General features: G+C 42.8%; 1 protein-coding gene across 1 annotated transcript; it reads left to right on the forward strand.

The window, feature by feature from the left end:
• Nucleotides 1–1184: 1184 nt before the first annotated feature.
• LOC139416978 (uncharacterized) lies at nt 1185–10401 on the forward strand. The gene is made up of 5 exons (XM_071166211.1): nt 1185–1285; nt 6739–7017; nt 7150–7244; nt 7839–8046; nt 8137–10401. Exons 2-5 carry the CDS (start codon nt 6740–6742, stop codon nt 8285–8287), a joined length of 732 nt encoding a protein of 243 aa, XP_071022312.1. The 5' UTR covers nt 1185–1285; nt 6739; the 3' UTR covers nt 8288–10401.
• The last annotated feature ends 8648 nt before the right edge of the window (nt 10402–19049 follow it).

The following is a 19049-nucleotide window of genomic DNA, read 5'->3' on the forward strand; positions in this document are numbered from 1 at the left end:
GCCAGCTGGGCCACGGGTTGCTGGAGGTCGCAGTCAAGCTAGCAAGCAGCCAGCTGGGCCAGGAGTTGCTGGAGCTCGTTCAGAGTTGACTTTTAAAACTATGTTTGAAATGTTTTTATTAATTACGGAGCTTTAAATGCAATGCTCACTTATTATTTATTAATGCATGTTACCATTTTGCTTCCTGTGGCGGGCACGAGAGGTCTGGTTGTCGCCCATGCTGTAAATGTGATCTCGTTATGTCATTGTCAATACAGTACATCAACACTGTTAGAATTGCGTAAATTCGAATCTGGTATCAGGATAAATATAACAATGAGTTACCGATTGTATACTATGTATTTTTTATTAGCTAAGTAATAAATGGCAAATGCAACTTTCGTATATACGGGCTCACTGTAATACCACGCAGGGCAGAACAGAGAACTGACAAGATGTATGTAAACAGTGTTCTTATACTGTGATAGACATTGTCCCAACCCGTCTGTTGGCCTATCACAGTAGAGGCTGGGCGTGGTTTAAACTTGCCCAGCCTATCGCAGGCGCTCAGGCGGGTCCCCGCCTCTTGGCGCTTCTTGGAGTCCTCCCTCCGTTGATGTATAGATTCCTACTGTTCTGGTATCACCCCCTAGTTATAACAGTTGCTCAGTTCCTGCTATTGTGTGGTTCAGTATTTTTCCATCTCAGTTAAACCTCGTGATGACCACCCCTCCCTATCACAACTTTGTAAGATACAGCAAGTCACACCATGTGCTCAATATTGTTACATACAAACACAAGGACAAAGCATCTCCTGGGCTGTTATCTACAGTTTTGCAACATGCAGGTCACACCATGTTACTCAGTTCTTGTCACACACAAACAGGCAAGTAGCAAGCACTTGTTTAATCTCATAATGATGCTCCAGTGCACAAATGCAGACACCTTACACAACCAACATCAGATAATATTTAATCATATATATATGGTAAGGACTATAATGTAAAATACAGAATCCCACAACACCACGATATGAAACACTGATTTGAACCTTCTGACCAACTAGTGGAACAGGCGGCGCCCCACTGTCTGATTCATATCGCTTGATTTCTGATTATATCGACTGATTGCTGTTATGTACAGGGTGCACCATTCTACTCATGAGCACGAAAAAAAAACAAGCAGGCTATTTCCGGTTAGGCTATGTTTCAAATATAATGAAAGTGAAAGAGTATTGTCTAACATAGGCTAGATAGGTTAACCTACACGACATATTGTTTTGCAGTCCCTATACGTTTTCTTCAAGGTAAGACCCCCTAACATTTCTCCAATAGGCCAACATCTAATCCAATATAGCATAATACATTTCTCGGCAGTGTTGTAGTACTCCTTGAGTCCGGTCTCAAGGTGTCGGATTACATTTTTACTTGGCTTTAGTGAGGATTTGTAATTTCTACCAGAGACCAGCAGAGTAAAAAAGGCTATAGGCTATACTCCGTTCTTGAAACATTTAGAGATTATCCTCTATTGAGACATGGGATTCCAACTTTAGTCATAACATTATTGTCCTTTATTTTCATTGAAAAATATCCTTAAACTTTCTCCCAGTTTCATTGACTTGCTGGCAGGGAAGTGTGGGGGAAATTGTTGGAAAGTTGCATGCTCACTATTAGTAAAGGGGAGACAGGGAAATTGTATCTGTTGTAGAAATGTTTGCGCAGTGGCAAACCTATTGTACCTAGGCCTTCAGTATGTGACAGGCTCGTGATGCTGAAAGACAGCGACAGTGCACTCATTCATGGAGGAGAGTTTTGTGAAACACAAAGGGCTGGTGGTGTAGTGGAAGCTATATGCCCTATGCCCACTTTTTTGTCAGTGGGCATTCCCTATACTCACTTCTTAATAATCCCTTCTGTTGTGTATCAAGTGCAGTATACGACAGGTATACGACATGTTAATTGTGTAGTACAACAGAGAAATCATGCACAAAGTACCCTACACAATTGCAAAGCATGTGAAATGTATTCACAATGCAAGCCTAGTTTCAGTGGAATATCATCTGCAGGCAGCAAGAGGGCGCAGCTGGTTGTTTTTTACCCCTATCCAACCTATCCAACCAGGAAGTTTCAGATGAAACACCGTGCACCTGGCAACCTTGGTTAGTGCGCACTGCACCCGGCCTGCCACAGGAGTCGCTGGTGCGCAATGAGACAAGGATTTCCCTACCGGCCAAACCCTCCCTAACCCGGACAACGCTAGGCCAATTGTGCGTCGCCCCACGGACCTCCCGGTCGGTTATGACAGAGCCTGGGTGCGAACCCAGAGTCTCTGGTGGCACAGCTGGCGCTGCAGTACAGCGCCCTTAACCACTGCGCCACCCGGGAGGCCCTATGATTTTGTTGTTATGGATGACTGATTGGGCTCATTGATTCGAGTTTTAAATAAATGCTGAGCTCATGGAATGGCATGCTTTGATCAATAATAAGTGATATCCGTATTGCCGTAGATATCACTGCTGTCATCCTTACCTCCAAGCGTTTATTCATGTTGGATAATCTTTGGATAACGACAGCAGTCACACGATTGGAAGCCATAGCTTGAAAGGTAGCCTACAAAAGCCTATTCCTGTTATTTTCCCACAATCCATCAAACACATTTGGTGTGTCATCATAGTGACAGTCATAGTGGTCAGATTCGCTCAGGTGGAACAAACTTAAACTTGTGCCTTTTTTCAATGCTGATGTGAATGTCATTGAGAAAACATAGAAGTGTCAAATATTTTTTTCGCTAACATCCTTTCTGAATTTAAAAGTTATCCACAAAGTAATCAAATTAAACTTTATTTGCCACATGCACCAAATACAACAGTGTAGACCTTACTGTGAAATGCTTACTTTTCAACATTATTTTGCCTCTTTTTCATGGTATCCAATTGGTAGTTACAGTCTTGTCCCATCGCTGCAACTCCCGTACAGACTCGGGAGAGGTAAAGGTCGAGAGCCATGCACCCCCCGAAACACAACTCAGCCAAGCCACACTGCTAGGTGCAAGAACATCTTTGCTGGCCAAATCCCTCCCAAACCCTCCTAACCTGGACGACGCTGGGCCATTTGTGTGCCGCTCCATGGGTTTCCCGGTCTGCGACAGAGCCGAGACTCAAACCAGGATCTCTAGTGGCATAGTTAGCACTGTAATGCAGTGCCTTAGACCACCACACCACTCTGTAGGCCTGTGAAATGCTTACTTACAAGCCCTTAACCAACAGTGCAGTTCAAGAAAGAGTTAAGAAAATATTTACCAAATAAACAAAAGTAAAAAATTATAAAAAGTAACACAATAAAATAACAATAATGAGGCTATATACAAGGGGTACCAGTACCGAGTCAATGTGTGGTACAGGTTAGTCGAGGTAAATTGTACATTAGGTAGGGGTGAAGTGACTATGCATAGATAATAAACAGCGAGTAGCAGCAGTGTACAAAACAAATGGATGGGGGGTGTCTCCTTTGGCTTTTTCCTATTTTGTTGCATTACAATCTTTAATTTAAATAGATTTATATTTGGATTTCATGTAATGGACAGACTCCAAATTGGTGAAGTGAAATGAAAAAAATAACTTTTTTCAAAAAAAGAAATAAACTGAAAGTGGTGCGTGCATATGTATTCACCCCCTTTGCTATGAAGCCCCTTAATCTGGCGCAAACAATTACCTTCAGAAGTCACATAATTAGTTAAATAAAGTCCACCTGTGTGCAATCTAAGTGTCACATGATCTGTACCTTCAGAAGTCACATAATTAGTTAAATAAAGTCCACCTGTGTGCAATCTAAGTGTCACATGATCTATCTGTCACATGATCTCAGTATACATACACCTGTTCTGAAAAGCCCCAGAGTCTGCAACACCACTAAGCAAGGGGCACCATGAAGACCAAGGAGCTCTCCAAACAGGTCAGGGACAAAGTTGTGGAGAAGTACAGATCAGGTTTGGATTATAAAACAATATGAGAAACTTTGAACATCCCACTGAGCACCATTAAATCCATTATTAAAAAATTTAAAGAATATGGCACCACAACAAACCTGCCAAGAGAGTCCACCAAAACTCACGGACCAGGCAAGGAGGGCATTAATCAGAGATACAACAAAAATACCAAAGATAACCCTGAAGGAGCTGCAAAGCTCCACAGCAGAGATTGGAGTATCTGTCCATAGGACACTCCACAGAGCTGGGCTTTACGGGAAGAGTGGCCAGAAAAAAATCCATTGCTTTCAGAGAAAAATAAGAAAACACGTTTGGTGTTCGCCAAAGGGCATGTGGGAGACTCCCCAAACATATGGAAGAAGGTACTCTGGTTAGATGAGACAAAAATGTAGCTTTTTGGCCATCAAGGGAAACGCTATGTCTGGCGCAAACCCAACACCTTTCATCACCCCGAGAACACTACACCGACAGTGAAGCATGGTGGTGACAGCATCATGCTGTGGGGATGTCTTTCATCGGCAGGGACTGGGAAACTGGTCAGAATTGAAGGAATAATGGATGGCGCTAAATACAGGGAAATTCTATTGGGAAACCTGTTAGTCTTCCAGAGATTTGAGACTGGGACAGAGGTTCACCTTCCAGCAAGACAATGACCCTAATCATACTGCTAAAGCAACACTCGAGTGGTTTAAGGGGAAACATCTAAATGTCTTGGAAAGGCCTAGTCAAAGTCCAGACTTCAATCCAATTGAGAATCTGTGGTATGACTTAGAGATTGCTGTACACCAGCGGAACACCATCCAACTTGAAGTAGCTGGAGCAGTTTTGCCTTGAAGAATGGGCAAAAATCCCAGTGGCTAGATGTGCTAAGCTTATAGAGACATGCCCCAAGAGACTTGCAGCTGTTATTGCTGCAAAAGGTGCCTCCAGAAAATATTGAATAGTGGGGGTTGAATAGTTATGTATGCTCATGTTTTCTGTTTTTTTGTCTTATTTCTTGTTTGTTTCAAATTAAAAATTATTTAACATCTCTAAAGTGGTTTTGGGCTTTCCTCTGACACCGCCTAGTATATACAGTGGGGCAAAAAAGTATTTAGTCAGCCACCAATTGTGCATGTTCTCCCACTTAAGCAGCTTGGTTTGAAGAAATCAACTGTGGGAGCAATTATTAGGAAATGGAAGACATACAAGACCACTGATAATCTCCCTCAAGCAAAAATCCCAGAACCACACGGGGGGACCTAGTGAATAACCTGCAGAGAGCTGGGACCAAAGTAACAAAGCCTACCATCAGTAACACACTACGCCGCCAGGGACTCAAATCCTGCAATGCCAGATGTGTCATTGACATGAGCATTTGGATGATCCAGAAGAAGATTGGGAGAATGTCATATGGTCAGATGAAACCAAAATATAACTTTTTGGTAAAAACTCAACTCGTCGTGTTTGGAGGACAAAGAATGCTGAGTTGCATCCAAAGAACACCATACCTACTGTGAAGCATGGGGGTGGAAACATCATGCTTTGGGGCTGTTTTTCTGATCCGTGTAAAGGAAAGAATGAATGGGGCCATGTATCGGGAGATTTTGAGTGAAAACCTCCTTCCATCAGCAAGGGCATTGAAGATGAAACGTGGCTGGGTCTTTCAGCATGACAATGATCCCAAACACACTGCCCAGGCAACGAAGGAGTGGCTTCGTAAGAAGCATTTCAAGGTCCTGGAGTGGCCTAGCCAGTCTCCAGATCTCAACCCCATAGAAAATCTTTGGAGGGAGTTGAAAGTCCGTGTTGCCCAGGAACAGCCCCAAAACATCACTGCTCTAGAGGAGATCTGCATGGAGGAATGGGCCAAAATACCAGCAACAGTGTGTGAAAACCTTGTGAAGACTTACAGAAAACGTTTGACCTCTGTCATTGCCAACAAAGGGTATATAACAAAGTATTGAGATAAACTTTTGTTATTGACCAAATACTTATTTTCCACCATAATTTGCAAATACATTCATAAAAAATCCTACAATGTGACAGTTGAAGTTAACTGCCCTGTCCAGGGGCAGAATGACCGATTTTTACCTTGTCAGCTCGGGATTCAATCTAGCAACCTTTCGGTTATTGGCCTAACGCTCTAACAACTAGGCTACCTGCCGGCCATGCTTGGGGTACAGGAGGGGACTGACCACGCACACTTGAGGGGCCCCCTTGTTGAGGATTAGCGTGGCGGATGTGTTGTTCCCTACCCTTACCACCTGGTGGCAGCCCGTCAGGAAGTCCAGGATGCAGTTGCAGAGGGAGGTGTTTAGTCCCAGGGTCCTTAGCTAAGTGATGAGCTTTGAGAGCACTATGGTGTTGAACACTGAGCTGTAGTCAAAGAATAGCATTCTCACATAGGTGTTCCTTTTGTCCAGGTGAGAAAGGGCAGTGTGGAGTGCAATAGAGATTGCATCATCTGTGGATCTGTTTGGGCGGTATGCAAATTGGGTTTCTTGGATAATGGTGTTGTGAACCATGACCATCATTTCAAAACACTTCATGGCTACAGACGTGAGTGCTACGGGTCAGTAGTCATTTAGGCAGGTTACCTTAGGGTTCTTGGGCACAGGGACTATGGTGGTCTGCTTGAAACATGTTGGTATTGCAGACTCAGTCAGGGACAGATTCCAATCATATAGCAAATGTTGGTTTTATTAAGTTACATTTTTCAATTTAGTTTCTTCCCATTTCATTGACTAAACAGGAGATTCTAAAACAAACTCTCTCTCTCTCTCTCTCGTCCAGCATGGATAAATTGAGAAAGATAAGGATAGTTCTGACAGAAATATTGTCAGCGGACGCCAGTTACATCCTTCAGTATGTACACCAGGAGGACCTGGTGACTCCACGCGAATACAGGAACCTGCACAATGTCAGTAAATTACATCCAGAAGAGTCCATCGTAGGTCTGCTGGATTCACTCCTAATGAAAGGAGGAGATGAGAAATGCACTAGATTCTTGACCCTGTTGCAGCAGCCAGTCATCAGATCAACCTACTACAAACTGGGAGAAATCAAACACATGTATTATGCACAATATCATGCACAAATTAAGCACATTTTTATATAATGTAGCCCTGTTTTTTGTATGTAAGATGATTGGGATCTCCTAGTTAAAGCATAATAATGTTTGCTAATCTAATCTAATGACAACAGCGACATAGCTCCGGCACCCAGTAGCCCAGCACCCCCAGACGCTGTCCCAACCTCTGCCTCCTCCACAGTCCACACCCATCGCCCAACCACATCAGGTAGAACCATTTTAAAGCATGCATTTCCATTATTTTAGCACAGATCGATTGAATCATGGTGTATGTATTCTATGAATGAATCCTATCTAATGATCTATATATTCACTCGTGTTCCTGGTCCAACCCCACCACCATTAGTGGAATTGTAGTTCAAATGACTGACACCAATATTCTGCGCTTGGAAGCCCCAAGATGGATACACACACCTCTAGCTTCTCATTTGAATTTGTAAAGGGTTACAGATCACCTCATTTCAGACAACCAAAACTATAAATATCACGTAATTGCATCAGATGCTTGATTAAGTTCTATTCAGTACCAGAACAAAGTTGCTTGTTAGTCGTCGTATCCCAGTCTGTCAACCTTTTATGTTATGGTCATCTGTCCACCAGAAGAGAATACACAACAAGTAAAGAATAGCCTAATGTAAACTAGAGGACTCAATGTCCCATTTAAAGTGAACCTAATATGCAGAAAAGCAACAAAAACTTTGAGGCAAAACCTGCAATTTAAAACTGCTATGAGTGGAATGGAGCTAAATCATAAACCAATATGGCATCTGGGAAAAATGACATGTGTTGTTGTTTTTATTAGGTTCAAAAATTCCAACTACTCCTGTGAAAAAGAATAACCGGAGAAGTACCACTGCGTGTGGAACCATCACAGACGTTTCTGAAGTGAAGATGGGGAAGGCGGGGGGGAAATACTACCAAGCTGTTCTAAACCAAGAGGATGGGCCCATGGTCATTCTCATTTTGGATCTAGAGAAACGAAATATCTTTCTAGGAGCAGAGAAGAGAAGGTAGGTCAAACAAAGTATGCTAAGCTTGATAAGATCTGGTTTATAGTGCAGGTGTAATATTGAGTATCTCTTTGTGCGTTTTTTTTCCAGGTCTTCTGTAAAGTTGAAGAGAATCTCATTCGAGAAACTTGGAATGAACAAGTACCAAGAGGGGATAAAGTTCACAAACAAATCCGAATTGACTTACACAAGAGCCAAAAACACTATAAAGATGGAACCCACTGCTGATGAAAAAGAATAAACACATTTTTTTTTTAACTAGAATGACATTTTAAGGGTGACCTACTGACCAGACCAGAGGCAATTCATTAACTACCTAGCCCACATTATGTAAATACAGTGCCTTCAGAAAGTATTCACATCGCTTAACTTTTTCCACATTTCGTTGTATTACAAGGTGGGATTAAAATTGATTTGTCATTTTTTGTCAGTGACCTACACACAATCCTCTGTAGTGTCAAAGTGGAAGAAAAATTCGAACTTTTGTAAAAAAAAAACATGAAAAATACAACATTAATATATCTTGATTGCATAAGTATTCAACCCCCTGAATCAATACATGTTAATAACTTCTGGCAACAATTACAGCTGTGAGTTTCTGGGTAAATCTCTTAAGAGCTTTGCACACCTGGATTATACAATATTTGCACGTTATTCTTATTTTAATTCTTTAAGCTCTGTCAAGTTGGTTGTTGATCGTTGCTAGACAGCCATTTTCATGTCTGCCATAGGTTTTAAGCCAATTTAAGTCAAAACTATAACTAGGCCACTCAGGAACATTCAAGGTCGTCTTGGTAAGCAACTAAAGTGTATATTTTGCATTGTGTTTTAGGTTAGTGTCCTGCTGAAAGGTGAATTTGTCTCTGAGTCTTATGGAAAGCAGATTGAACGAGCTTTTCCTCTAGGATTTTGCCTGTGCTTAGCTCTATTCCGTTTCTTTTTATCCAAAAAAAACCTCCTTAGTCCTTGCCTAATGACAAGCATACCCACAACATGATGCAGCCACCACCATGATTGAAAATATTAAGACTGGTACTCAATGATGTGCTGTGTTAGATTTGCTGTGAACATAACACTTTATATTTAGGACATAAAGTTAATTTATTTTCCACATTTTTTGCAGTTTTACTTTAGTGCTTTATTGCAAACAGGATGCATGTTTTAGCTTGTACAAAATAAAATATTCTTTCTTCTTTTCACTCTGTCATTTAGGTTATTATTGTGGAGTAACTACAATGTTGTTGATCCATCCTCAGTTTTCGCCTATCACGGTCATTAAACTCTGTAACTGTTTCAAAGTCACCATTGGCCTCATGGTGAAATCCCTGAGTGGTTTCCTTCCTCTCCGGCAACTGAGTTAGGAAAGATGCCTGTATCTTTGTAGTGACTGGGTGTATTGATTCACTATCCAAACTGTAATGAATAACTTTACCATACTCAAAGGTATATTCAATATCTGTCTTTCACATTTTTACCAATCTACCAATAGGTGCCTTTCTTTGGAAAACCTCCAACTTATTATGTGACTTGTTTACTTCTGAACTTATTTAGGCTTGCCATAACAAATACTTATTGACTCAAGACATTTCAGCTTTTCCTTTTTTATTAATTTGCAAAAATGTTGAACATTTTGAGAGAAAAAAGTATTCCACTTTGACATTATGGGGTATTATGTGTCGACCAATGATACAACAATCAATTTTAAAGGCTCAATCAATAATCAATTTTAAAGGCTGTAGCACAACAAAATATAGAAAAAGTCAAGGGGTGTGAATACTTTTTGAAGGCACTGTATATATTTGTGTATTTCAAGTAGCCATTAGAGTTCCACACTTCCCTTAGGGCTTAGAACTCTACAATGATGATACCAATCACCATATCAAACCGCTTGCCTAATAATGTGTAGCCCACTGCAGCTCAAAGAAAATTGAGTAGTTACAGGTCAACTGTGTATTAGCATATTGTTTGTGAAATAATTGTCACAACACAGAATAACTATTCCAACACAGTAGTAGCTTACTGTTTTTACAAAATCACTATTGGACTAGTGCTGAATGCTCATAGGCAGTTTTTGAAAATGTAATTTCTTCTCTTTACCACAAGATGGTACCACAAGATGGGTGTTGAAAGTTACATTTAATGGCTGAACCACTTCACCTGCTGTGGACACTGTTCAATATTTGTTTTACTGTAACACCAGTTGGTTCAGCATTCATCTAATTTACCATTCTGAGGTACTATGAGGAGTTCTAAGTCTCTCTTTTTGTTATGGATCCTTTTTTTTACGCATTGTATTTTCTCTACGTAATGCACATTTCTGTGAACAACAGACCATAAAGTAATATATCATCTAAAGAGCTTTGTGGAGTGCATTCTGTATAAAAATTCCTGATCTCCTGAGGTGCAGTATATACAAGCAAAATATATTAGGTTGTTGGTTATTATTGTAAATATTCCATAGTAAATGTTCATCATAGGCTATGTTCATGATACTATAACCTATTAGAAACTGAAGACATCTGAATGTAATTAATGTGTACTTTGCTTGGACAAGACATATGACCCCTTATCATAACACTATCCAAATGATAATATTGTGGTTGTGGCGATCCTGTTGCCTCGCAGGATGCTGTCATCGTTGGTTGACACAGTGAGCTCACTACTGACTTGTTTGTATTGTGTCAGGTTTTTTCTGGACAGGACAGAGCAGGGCCTAATTAGACTGGCCCAACAAGCACATCCTAGAGATGTCCCTTACTGGGACAGTGGTTAGGACATTTGTCATTGGTGCTGGTGGCCTGGTTTTGAGACCCACTAGCGCAGTCACCATACTACCACAGTCTGAGCAAAATATGTTAATTTAATTATTTGGCAACAGTTACAACACACCTATCAGATATAATTCAAATCAGTTTCTCATTGAAAGATGGGAATATGAAGGATTTTCCCCTGAGCACGAATTATGACCACATATCCAATACCTACTTAATTATTAATATTATTATTAGTTATTAGTTCTATATAGCTGAGCATCTCAAAGAGAAGTCTATTGTCTTTTTTAAATCTATACCACAGTAGGCCGTCATTGTAAGTGTCACGGCCGTCATGGGAAGAAGGGGACCAAAGCGTACATTTTTATTTTATACAAAATGTCGCCAAAAAAAACCAAGAAACAACAAAAACAACCGTGAAGCTTACAAGGGCTATAGTGCCTCTAACAAAGACATCTACCCACACTGAAAGGAGGGAAAAAGGACTACCTACAGTGGGGCAAAAAAGTATTTAGTCAGCCACCAATTGTGCAAGTTCTCCCACTTAAAAAGATGAGAGAGGCCTGTAATTTTCATCATAGGTACACTTCAACTATGACAGACAATGAGAAAAAAAATCCAGAAAATCACATTGTAGGATTTTTTATGAATTTATTTGCAAATTATGGTGGAAAATAAGTATTTGGTCACCTACAAACAAGCAAGATTTCTGGCTCTCACAGACCTGTAACTTCTTCTTTAAGAGACTCCTCTGTCCTCCACTCGTTACCTGTATTAGTGGCACCTGTTTGAACTTGTTATCAGAATAAAAGACACCTGTCCACAACCTCAAACAATCACACTCCAAACTCCACTATGGCCAAGACCAAAGAGTTGTCAAAGGACACCAGAAACAGAATTGTAGACCTGCACCAGGCTGGGAAGACTGAATCTGCAATAGTCAGCAGCTTGGTTTGAAGAAATCAACTGTGGGAGCAATTATTAGGAAATGGAAGACATACAAGACCATTGATAATCTCCCTCGATCTGGGGTTCCACGCAAGATCTCACCCCGTGAGGTCAAAATGATCACAAGAACGGTGAGCAAAAATCCCAGAACCACACAGGGGGACCTAGTGAATGACCTGCAGAGAGCTGGGACCAAAGTAACAAAGCCTACCATCAGTAACACACTACGCCGCCAGGGACTCAAATCCTGCAGTGCCAGACCTGCTTAAACCAGTACATGTCCAGGCCCGTCTGAAGTTTGCTAGAGAGCATTTGGATGATCCAGAAGAAGATTGGGAGAATGTCATATGGTCAGATGAAACCAAAATATAACTTTTTGGTAAAAACTCAACTCGTCGTGTTTGGAGGACAAAGAATGCTGAGTTGCATCCAAAGAACACCATACCTACTGTGAAGCATAGGGGTGGAAACATCATGCTTCGGGGCTGTTTTTCTGCAAAGGGACCAGGACAACTGATCCGTGTAAAGGAAAGAATGAATGGGGCCATGTATCGTGACATTTTGAGTGAAAACCTCCTTCCATCAGCAAGGGCATTGAAGATGAAACGTGGCTGGGTCTTTCAGCATGACAATGATCCCAAACACACCGCCCGGGCAACAAATGTGTGGCTTCGTAAGAAGCATTTCAAGGTCCTGGAGTGGCCTAGCCAGTCTCCAGATCTCAACCCCATAGAAAATCTTTGGAGGGAGTTGAATGTCAGTGTTGCCCAGCAACAGCCCCAAAACATCACTGCTCTAGAGGAGATCTGCATGGAGGAATGGGCCAAAATACCAGCAACAGTGTGTGAAAACCTTGTGAAGACTTACAGAAAACGTTTGACCTCTGTCATTGCCAACAAAGGGTATATAACAAAGTATTGAGATAAACTTTTGTTATTGACCAAATACTTATTTTCCACCATAATTTGCAAATAAATGAATTAAAAATCCTACAATGTGATTTTCTGGATTTTTTAATCTCATTTTGTCTGTCATAGTTGAAGTGTACCTATGATGAAAATTACAGGCCTCTCTCATCTTTTTAAGTGGGAGAACTTGCACAATTGGTGGCTGACTAAGTACTTTTTTGCCCCACTGTAAGTATGATTCCCAATCAGAGACAACGATAGACAGCTGTCCCGGATTGAGAACCATACCCGGCCAAAACATAGAAATAAAGAAACATAGAAAACAATACATAGAATGCCCACCCCACATCACACCCTGACCTAACCAAATAGAAATAAAACGTCTCTCTAAGGTCAAGGCGTGACAGTAAATAAGAATTTGTACCTTAAATTAAGGTTAAATAAATATTAAAAATAAGAACAATACAGCACACACACCATTTACAACAAATGTGTCATTGAGAAATTCATTTAAGTTAGATCAAATCAAATTTCATTTGTCACATACACGTGTTTAGCAGATGTTATTGCGGGTGTAGTGAAATGCTTGTGTTTCTAGCTCCAACAGTGCAGTGTCTAACAAGTAATATCTAACAATACACACAATCTAAAGTAAAGGAATGGAATTAAAAATATCTGAATATTTGGATGAGCAATGTCAGAGCGGCATAGACTAAGATACAGTAGAATCGGATAGAATGTAAGATGGCGGCGGAGAAGATGGCAGATATTTTACGTGCACCCAGCCGATAGTTTGTTTGTTTATTTGCGTTCTTTGTAACTTATTTTTTAAACTTATTTTGTACATAATGTTGCCGCTATCATCTCTTATGACCGAAAATAACTTCTAGATATCAGGACTGCGATTACCACGGACTAGCAGAATTTTCTTTTTCCTTTCACGACTCTGACGAGCCCGACACAAAGGATACGACGTTTCCTCGAGGACAGGCCCCGACCTCCGTGATTTGCGTGAAGAGTTCGCGGAGAAAGAGGGGCTGAAGGTCGAGCTGCCTTCTGAGAATTTGTAGGCGATCAAATAAACCTCCACTTCCCTCCATTCTGCTAGCAAACGTGCAATCTTTGGACAATAAAATTGACGAGTTACGCAGAAGATTAAACTACCAACGGGAAATTAAAAACTGTTACATATTATGCTTCACGGAGTCGTGGCTGAACTACGACCACATCAACATACAGATGGCTGGTTATACGATGTACCGCCAGGATAGAACAGCGGCGTCTGATAAGACAAGGGGCGACAGGTCTATGTATTTTTGTAAACAACAGCTGGTGCATGATATCTATGGAAGTCTCGAGCTATTGCTCGCCTGAGGTAGAGTATCTCATGATAAGCTGTAGACCACACTACCTATCGAGAGAGTTTTCATCTGTATTCTTTGTAGCTGTTACATACCCCCACAGTCAGAGGCTGGCACTAAGACAGCATTGAATGAGCTTTATTCCACCATAAGCAAATAAGAAAACGCTCACCCAGAGGCGGCACTCCTAGTAGCCGGGGACTTGAATGTAGGGAAACTTAAATCCGTTTTACCAATGTTAAATGTGCAACCAGAGGAAAAAGAACTCTGAACAACCTATACTCCACACAAAGAGATGCACACAAAGCTCTCCCTCGCCCTCCATTTGGAAAATCTGACCATAATTGTATCCTCCTGATTCCTGCTTACAAGCAAACATTAAAGCAGGAAGCACCAGTGCCTAGATCAGTAAAAAAAGTGGTCAGATGAGGCAGATGCTAAGCTACAGGACTATTTTGCTAGCACATACTGGAATATGTTCCGGGATTCCCCCAATGTCATTGAGGAGTTCACCAAATCAGTCATTGGCTTTATCAATAAGTGCATCGACGACGTCGTCTCCACAGTGACCGTACATACAAACCCCAACCAGAAGCCATGGATTACAGGCAGCATCTGGACTGAGCTAAAGGCTAGAGCTGCCGCTTTAAAGGAGTGGGACTCTAACCCAGAAGTTTATAAGAAATCCCGCTATGCCCTCTGATGAACCATCAAACAGGCAAAGCGTCAACACAGGACTAAGATTGAATCGTACTACATCGGCTCTGACGCTATTTGGATGTGGCTGGGCTTGCAAACCATTACAGACTACAAGGGGAAACACAGTCAAGAGCTGCCCGGTGACACGAGCCTACCAGACGAGCTAAGCTACTTCTATGCTCGCTTTGAGGCAAATAACACTGAAACATGCATGAAAGCACCAGCTGTTCCGGAAGACTGTGTGATCACGCTCTCCGCAGCCGATGTGAGTAGGAACTTTAAACAGGTCAACATTCACAAGGCCGCAGGGCCAGACAGATTACCAGGACGTGTACTGCAAGCATGCACTGACCAACTGGCAAGTGTCTTCACTGACATTTTCAAACTGTCCCTGTCCGAGTCTGTAATACTAACATGTATTAAGCAGTCCCTGTGCCCAAGAACACTAAGGTAACTTGTCTAAACGACTACCGACCCATAGCACTCCCGTCTGTAGCCATGAAGTGCTTTGAAAGGCTAGTCATGGCTCACATCAACACCATCATCCCAGAAATCCTAGACCCACTTCAATTTGCATACCGCCGCAACAGATCCACAGATGACCCAATCTCCATTGCACTCCACACGGCCCTTTCCCACCTGGACAAAATAAACACCTATGTGAGAATGCTATTCATTGACTACAGCTCAGCGTTCAACACCATAGAGCCCTCAAATCACTAAGCTAAGGACCCTGGGACTAAACACCTCCCTCTGCAACTGGATCCTGGACTTCCTGATGGGCCGCCCCTAGGTGGTAAGGATAGGTAAAAACACATCCGCCACGTTGATCCTCAACACAGGGGCCCCTCGGGGGTGCACGCTCAGTCCCCTCCTGTACTCTCTGTTCACTCATGACTGCACAGCCAGGCATGACTCCAACATCATTATTAAACTTGCTGATGACATAACAGTGGTAGGCCTGATCACCGACAACGACAAGACAGCCTATAGGGAGGAGGTCAGAGACCTGGCCGTGTGGTGCCAGGACAACAACCTCTCCCTCAATGTGATCAAGACAAAGGAGATGATTGTGGACTGCAGGAAAAAGGAGGACCGAGCACGCCCCCATTCTCATCGACCGGGCTGCAGCAGAGCAGGTTCAAGTTCCTTGATGTCCACATCACCAACAAACTAACATAGTCCAATCACACCAAGACAGTCGTGAAGAGGGCATGACAAAAAAAATTCCCTCAGGAGACTGAAAAGATTTGGCATGGGTCCTGAGATCCTCAAAAAGTTCTACAGCTGCACCATTGAGAGCAACACTGGTTGCATCACTGCCTGGTATGGCAACTGATCGTCCTCCGATGTCAAGGCACTACAGAGGGTAGTGCAAACGGCCCAGTACATCACTGGGGCCAAGTTCCTGCCATCCAGGAACTCAAAACCAGGCAGTGTCAGAGGATGGCCCTAAAAATGGTCAATCTCCAGACACCCTAGTCATAGACTGTTCTCTCTGCTATCGCACGGTAATCGGTACCGGAGCACCAAGTCGAGGTCCAAGAGGTTTCTATAAACAGCTTCTACCCCCAAGCCAAAAGACACCTGAACATCTAGTCAAATGGCTACCCAGACTATTTGCAGTCCCCCCCTTCACCCCCTCTTTACACCACTGCTACCCTCTGTTGTCATCTATGCATAGTCACTTTAATAACTCTACCTACATGTACATACTACCTCAAATAACCGGTGCCCCCGCACATTGACTCTGTATGTTGTGCCTTCTTCACCACACTATGGTGTGGGTGGACCATTTCAGTTTGTCAGTGATGTGTATGCCGAGGAACTTGAAGCTTTCCACCTTCTCCACTGCGGTTCCGTCGACGTGGATGGGGTGCTCCCTCTGCTTTTTCCTGAAGTCCACAATCAGCTCCTTTGTTTTGTTGACGTTGGGTGAGAGGTTATTTTCCTGGCACAACACTCACAGGGCCCTCACCTCCTCCCTGTAGGCTGTCTTGTCTTTGTTGGTAATCTGGCCTACTACTGTTGTGCCATCTGCGAACTTGATGATCGAATTGGAGGCATGCGTGGCCACGCAGTCAAGGGGGAACAGGGAGTACAGGCGGGGACTGCACACACACTTGTGGGTCCCCAATGTTGAGGATTAGCGAAGTGGAGGTGTTGTTTCCTACCTTCATCACCTGGGGGCGACCCGTCAGGAAGTCCAGGACCCAGTTGCACAGGGTGGGGTTCAGACCCAGGGCCTCAATCTTAATGATGAGCTTGGAGGGTACTATGGTGTTGAATGCTGAGCTATAGTGAATGAACAGCATTTTTCCATACATATTTCTCTTGTCCAGATGGGATAGGGCAGTGTGCGGTGCGATGGCGATTGCGTTGTCTGTGGATCTATTTGGGCGGTAACCATATTGAAGTGGATCTAGGTGATGATCCTTGACTAGTCTCTCAAAGCACTTCATGATGACAGAAGCGAGTGCTACGGGGCAATAGTTATTTAGTTCAGTTACCTTTGCTTTCTTGGGTACAGGAACAATGGTGGACATCCTGAAGCATGTGGGGACAACAGACTGGGATAGGAAGAGAATGCTCTGTGGACGCAGCTAGGGATGCCGTCTGGGCCGGCAGCCTTGTGAGGGTTAACATGCTTAAATGTCTTACTCACGTGGCCACGGAGAAGGAGAGCCCACAGTTTTTGGTAGAGGGTCGCATTCGTGGCACTGTGTTATCCTCAAATTGGGCGAAGAAGGTGTTTAGCTGGTCCGGAAGCAAGACGTTGGTGTACGCGATGTGGCTAGTTTTTCCTTTGTAGTCCGTGATTGTCTGTAGACCCTGCCACAAATGTCTCATGTCTGAGCTGTTGATGTGCAACTCCAGTTTGTTTCTATACTGATGTTTGCCTGTTTAATTGCCTTACGGAGGGAATAACTACACTGTTTGTATTCAGTAATATTCCCAGTCACATTGCCATGGTTTAATGGTTTGTGCTTTCAGTTTTGCGCGAATGCTGCCATCTATCCAATGTTTCTGGTTAGGGTAGGTTTTAATAGTTACAGTGGGTACAACATCTATATACACTTCCTTATAAACTCAATCACCGTATCAGTTTATTCGTCTTTGTTGTTCTCGGAGGCTACTTGGAACATATCCCAGGCCGCGTGACCAAAACTATCTTGAAGCATGGATTCCGATTGGTCAGACCTGCGTTGAATAGTCCTTAGCATGGGTACTTCCTGTTTGAGTTTCTGCCTATAGGAAGGGAGGCTAAAAATGGAGTCGTGATCAGATTTACCAAAGGGAGGACCTTGTAGGCATCCCGGAATTTGGAGTAGGAGTGGTCGAGTGTTTTAGCAGTGCGAGTACTACAGTCAATGTGTTGATAGAACTTCGGTAACATTTTCCTCAAATTTGCTTTTGTTAGAATCCCCAGCTACAATAAATGCAGCCTCAGGATATGTGGTTTCCAGTTTGCATAAAGTCCAGTGAAGTTCTTTGAGGGCCGTCATGGTATCGGTTTGAGGGGGAATATACACGGAAGGGAATTCTCTTGGGAGGTAATACGGTCAGCATTTGTGAGGTATTCTAGTTTGGGTGATCAAAAGGACTTGATATATTATCACAATCACACCCTAATCATGAAACATACAACACCGCCCTGCTTCTTCCCAGAGAGAGATTTGTATTTTTGCATTTGTATTTTTTTTTACCCCCTTTTCACCCCAATTTCATGGTATCCAAATGTTAGTAGTTACTATCTTGTCCATCGCTACAACTTCCGTACGGGCTTGGGAGAGATGAAGGTCGAAAGCCATGCGTCCTCCGAAACACAACCCAACCAAGCCACACTGCTTCTTAACACAGTGCGCATCCAACCCGGAAGCCAGCCGCACCAATGTGTCGGAGGAAACACTGTGCACCTGTCTACCTGGTTAGCGTGCACTGCGCCCGGCCCGCCACAGGAGTCGCTAGTGCGCGATGAGACAAGGATATCCCAACCTGCCAAACCCTCCCTAACGACACTAGGCCAATTATGCGACAGCACCCTTAACCACTGCGCCACCCGGGAGGCAACACAAGGACATTTCTAAGTGACCCCAAACTTTTGAACGGTAGTGTACATTTGCTCTTTTGCAGGTTTTACTCATTTATTCTATCCTAGCCAAATTTCCCCATCTGCCTGCATGCGCCTCCCATATATCAAGGTGTTTTGGTACATCCCTTGTGAACTATGCTTTTCCACGTGCTAACTTTTACTATACCAGAGGTCAGTTATAGTCTACCAGTCTAATGGACTATTCTGCCCTGCATCCACCATT

Source organism: Oncorhynchus clarkii, chromosome 1, assembly GCF_045791955.1.
Source record: "Oncorhynchus clarkii lewisi isolate Uvic-CL-2024 chromosome 1, UVic_Ocla_1.0, whole genome shotgun sequence".
NCBI lineage: Eukaryota > Metazoa > Chordata > Actinopteri > Salmoniformes > Salmonidae > Oncorhynchus > Oncorhynchus clarkii.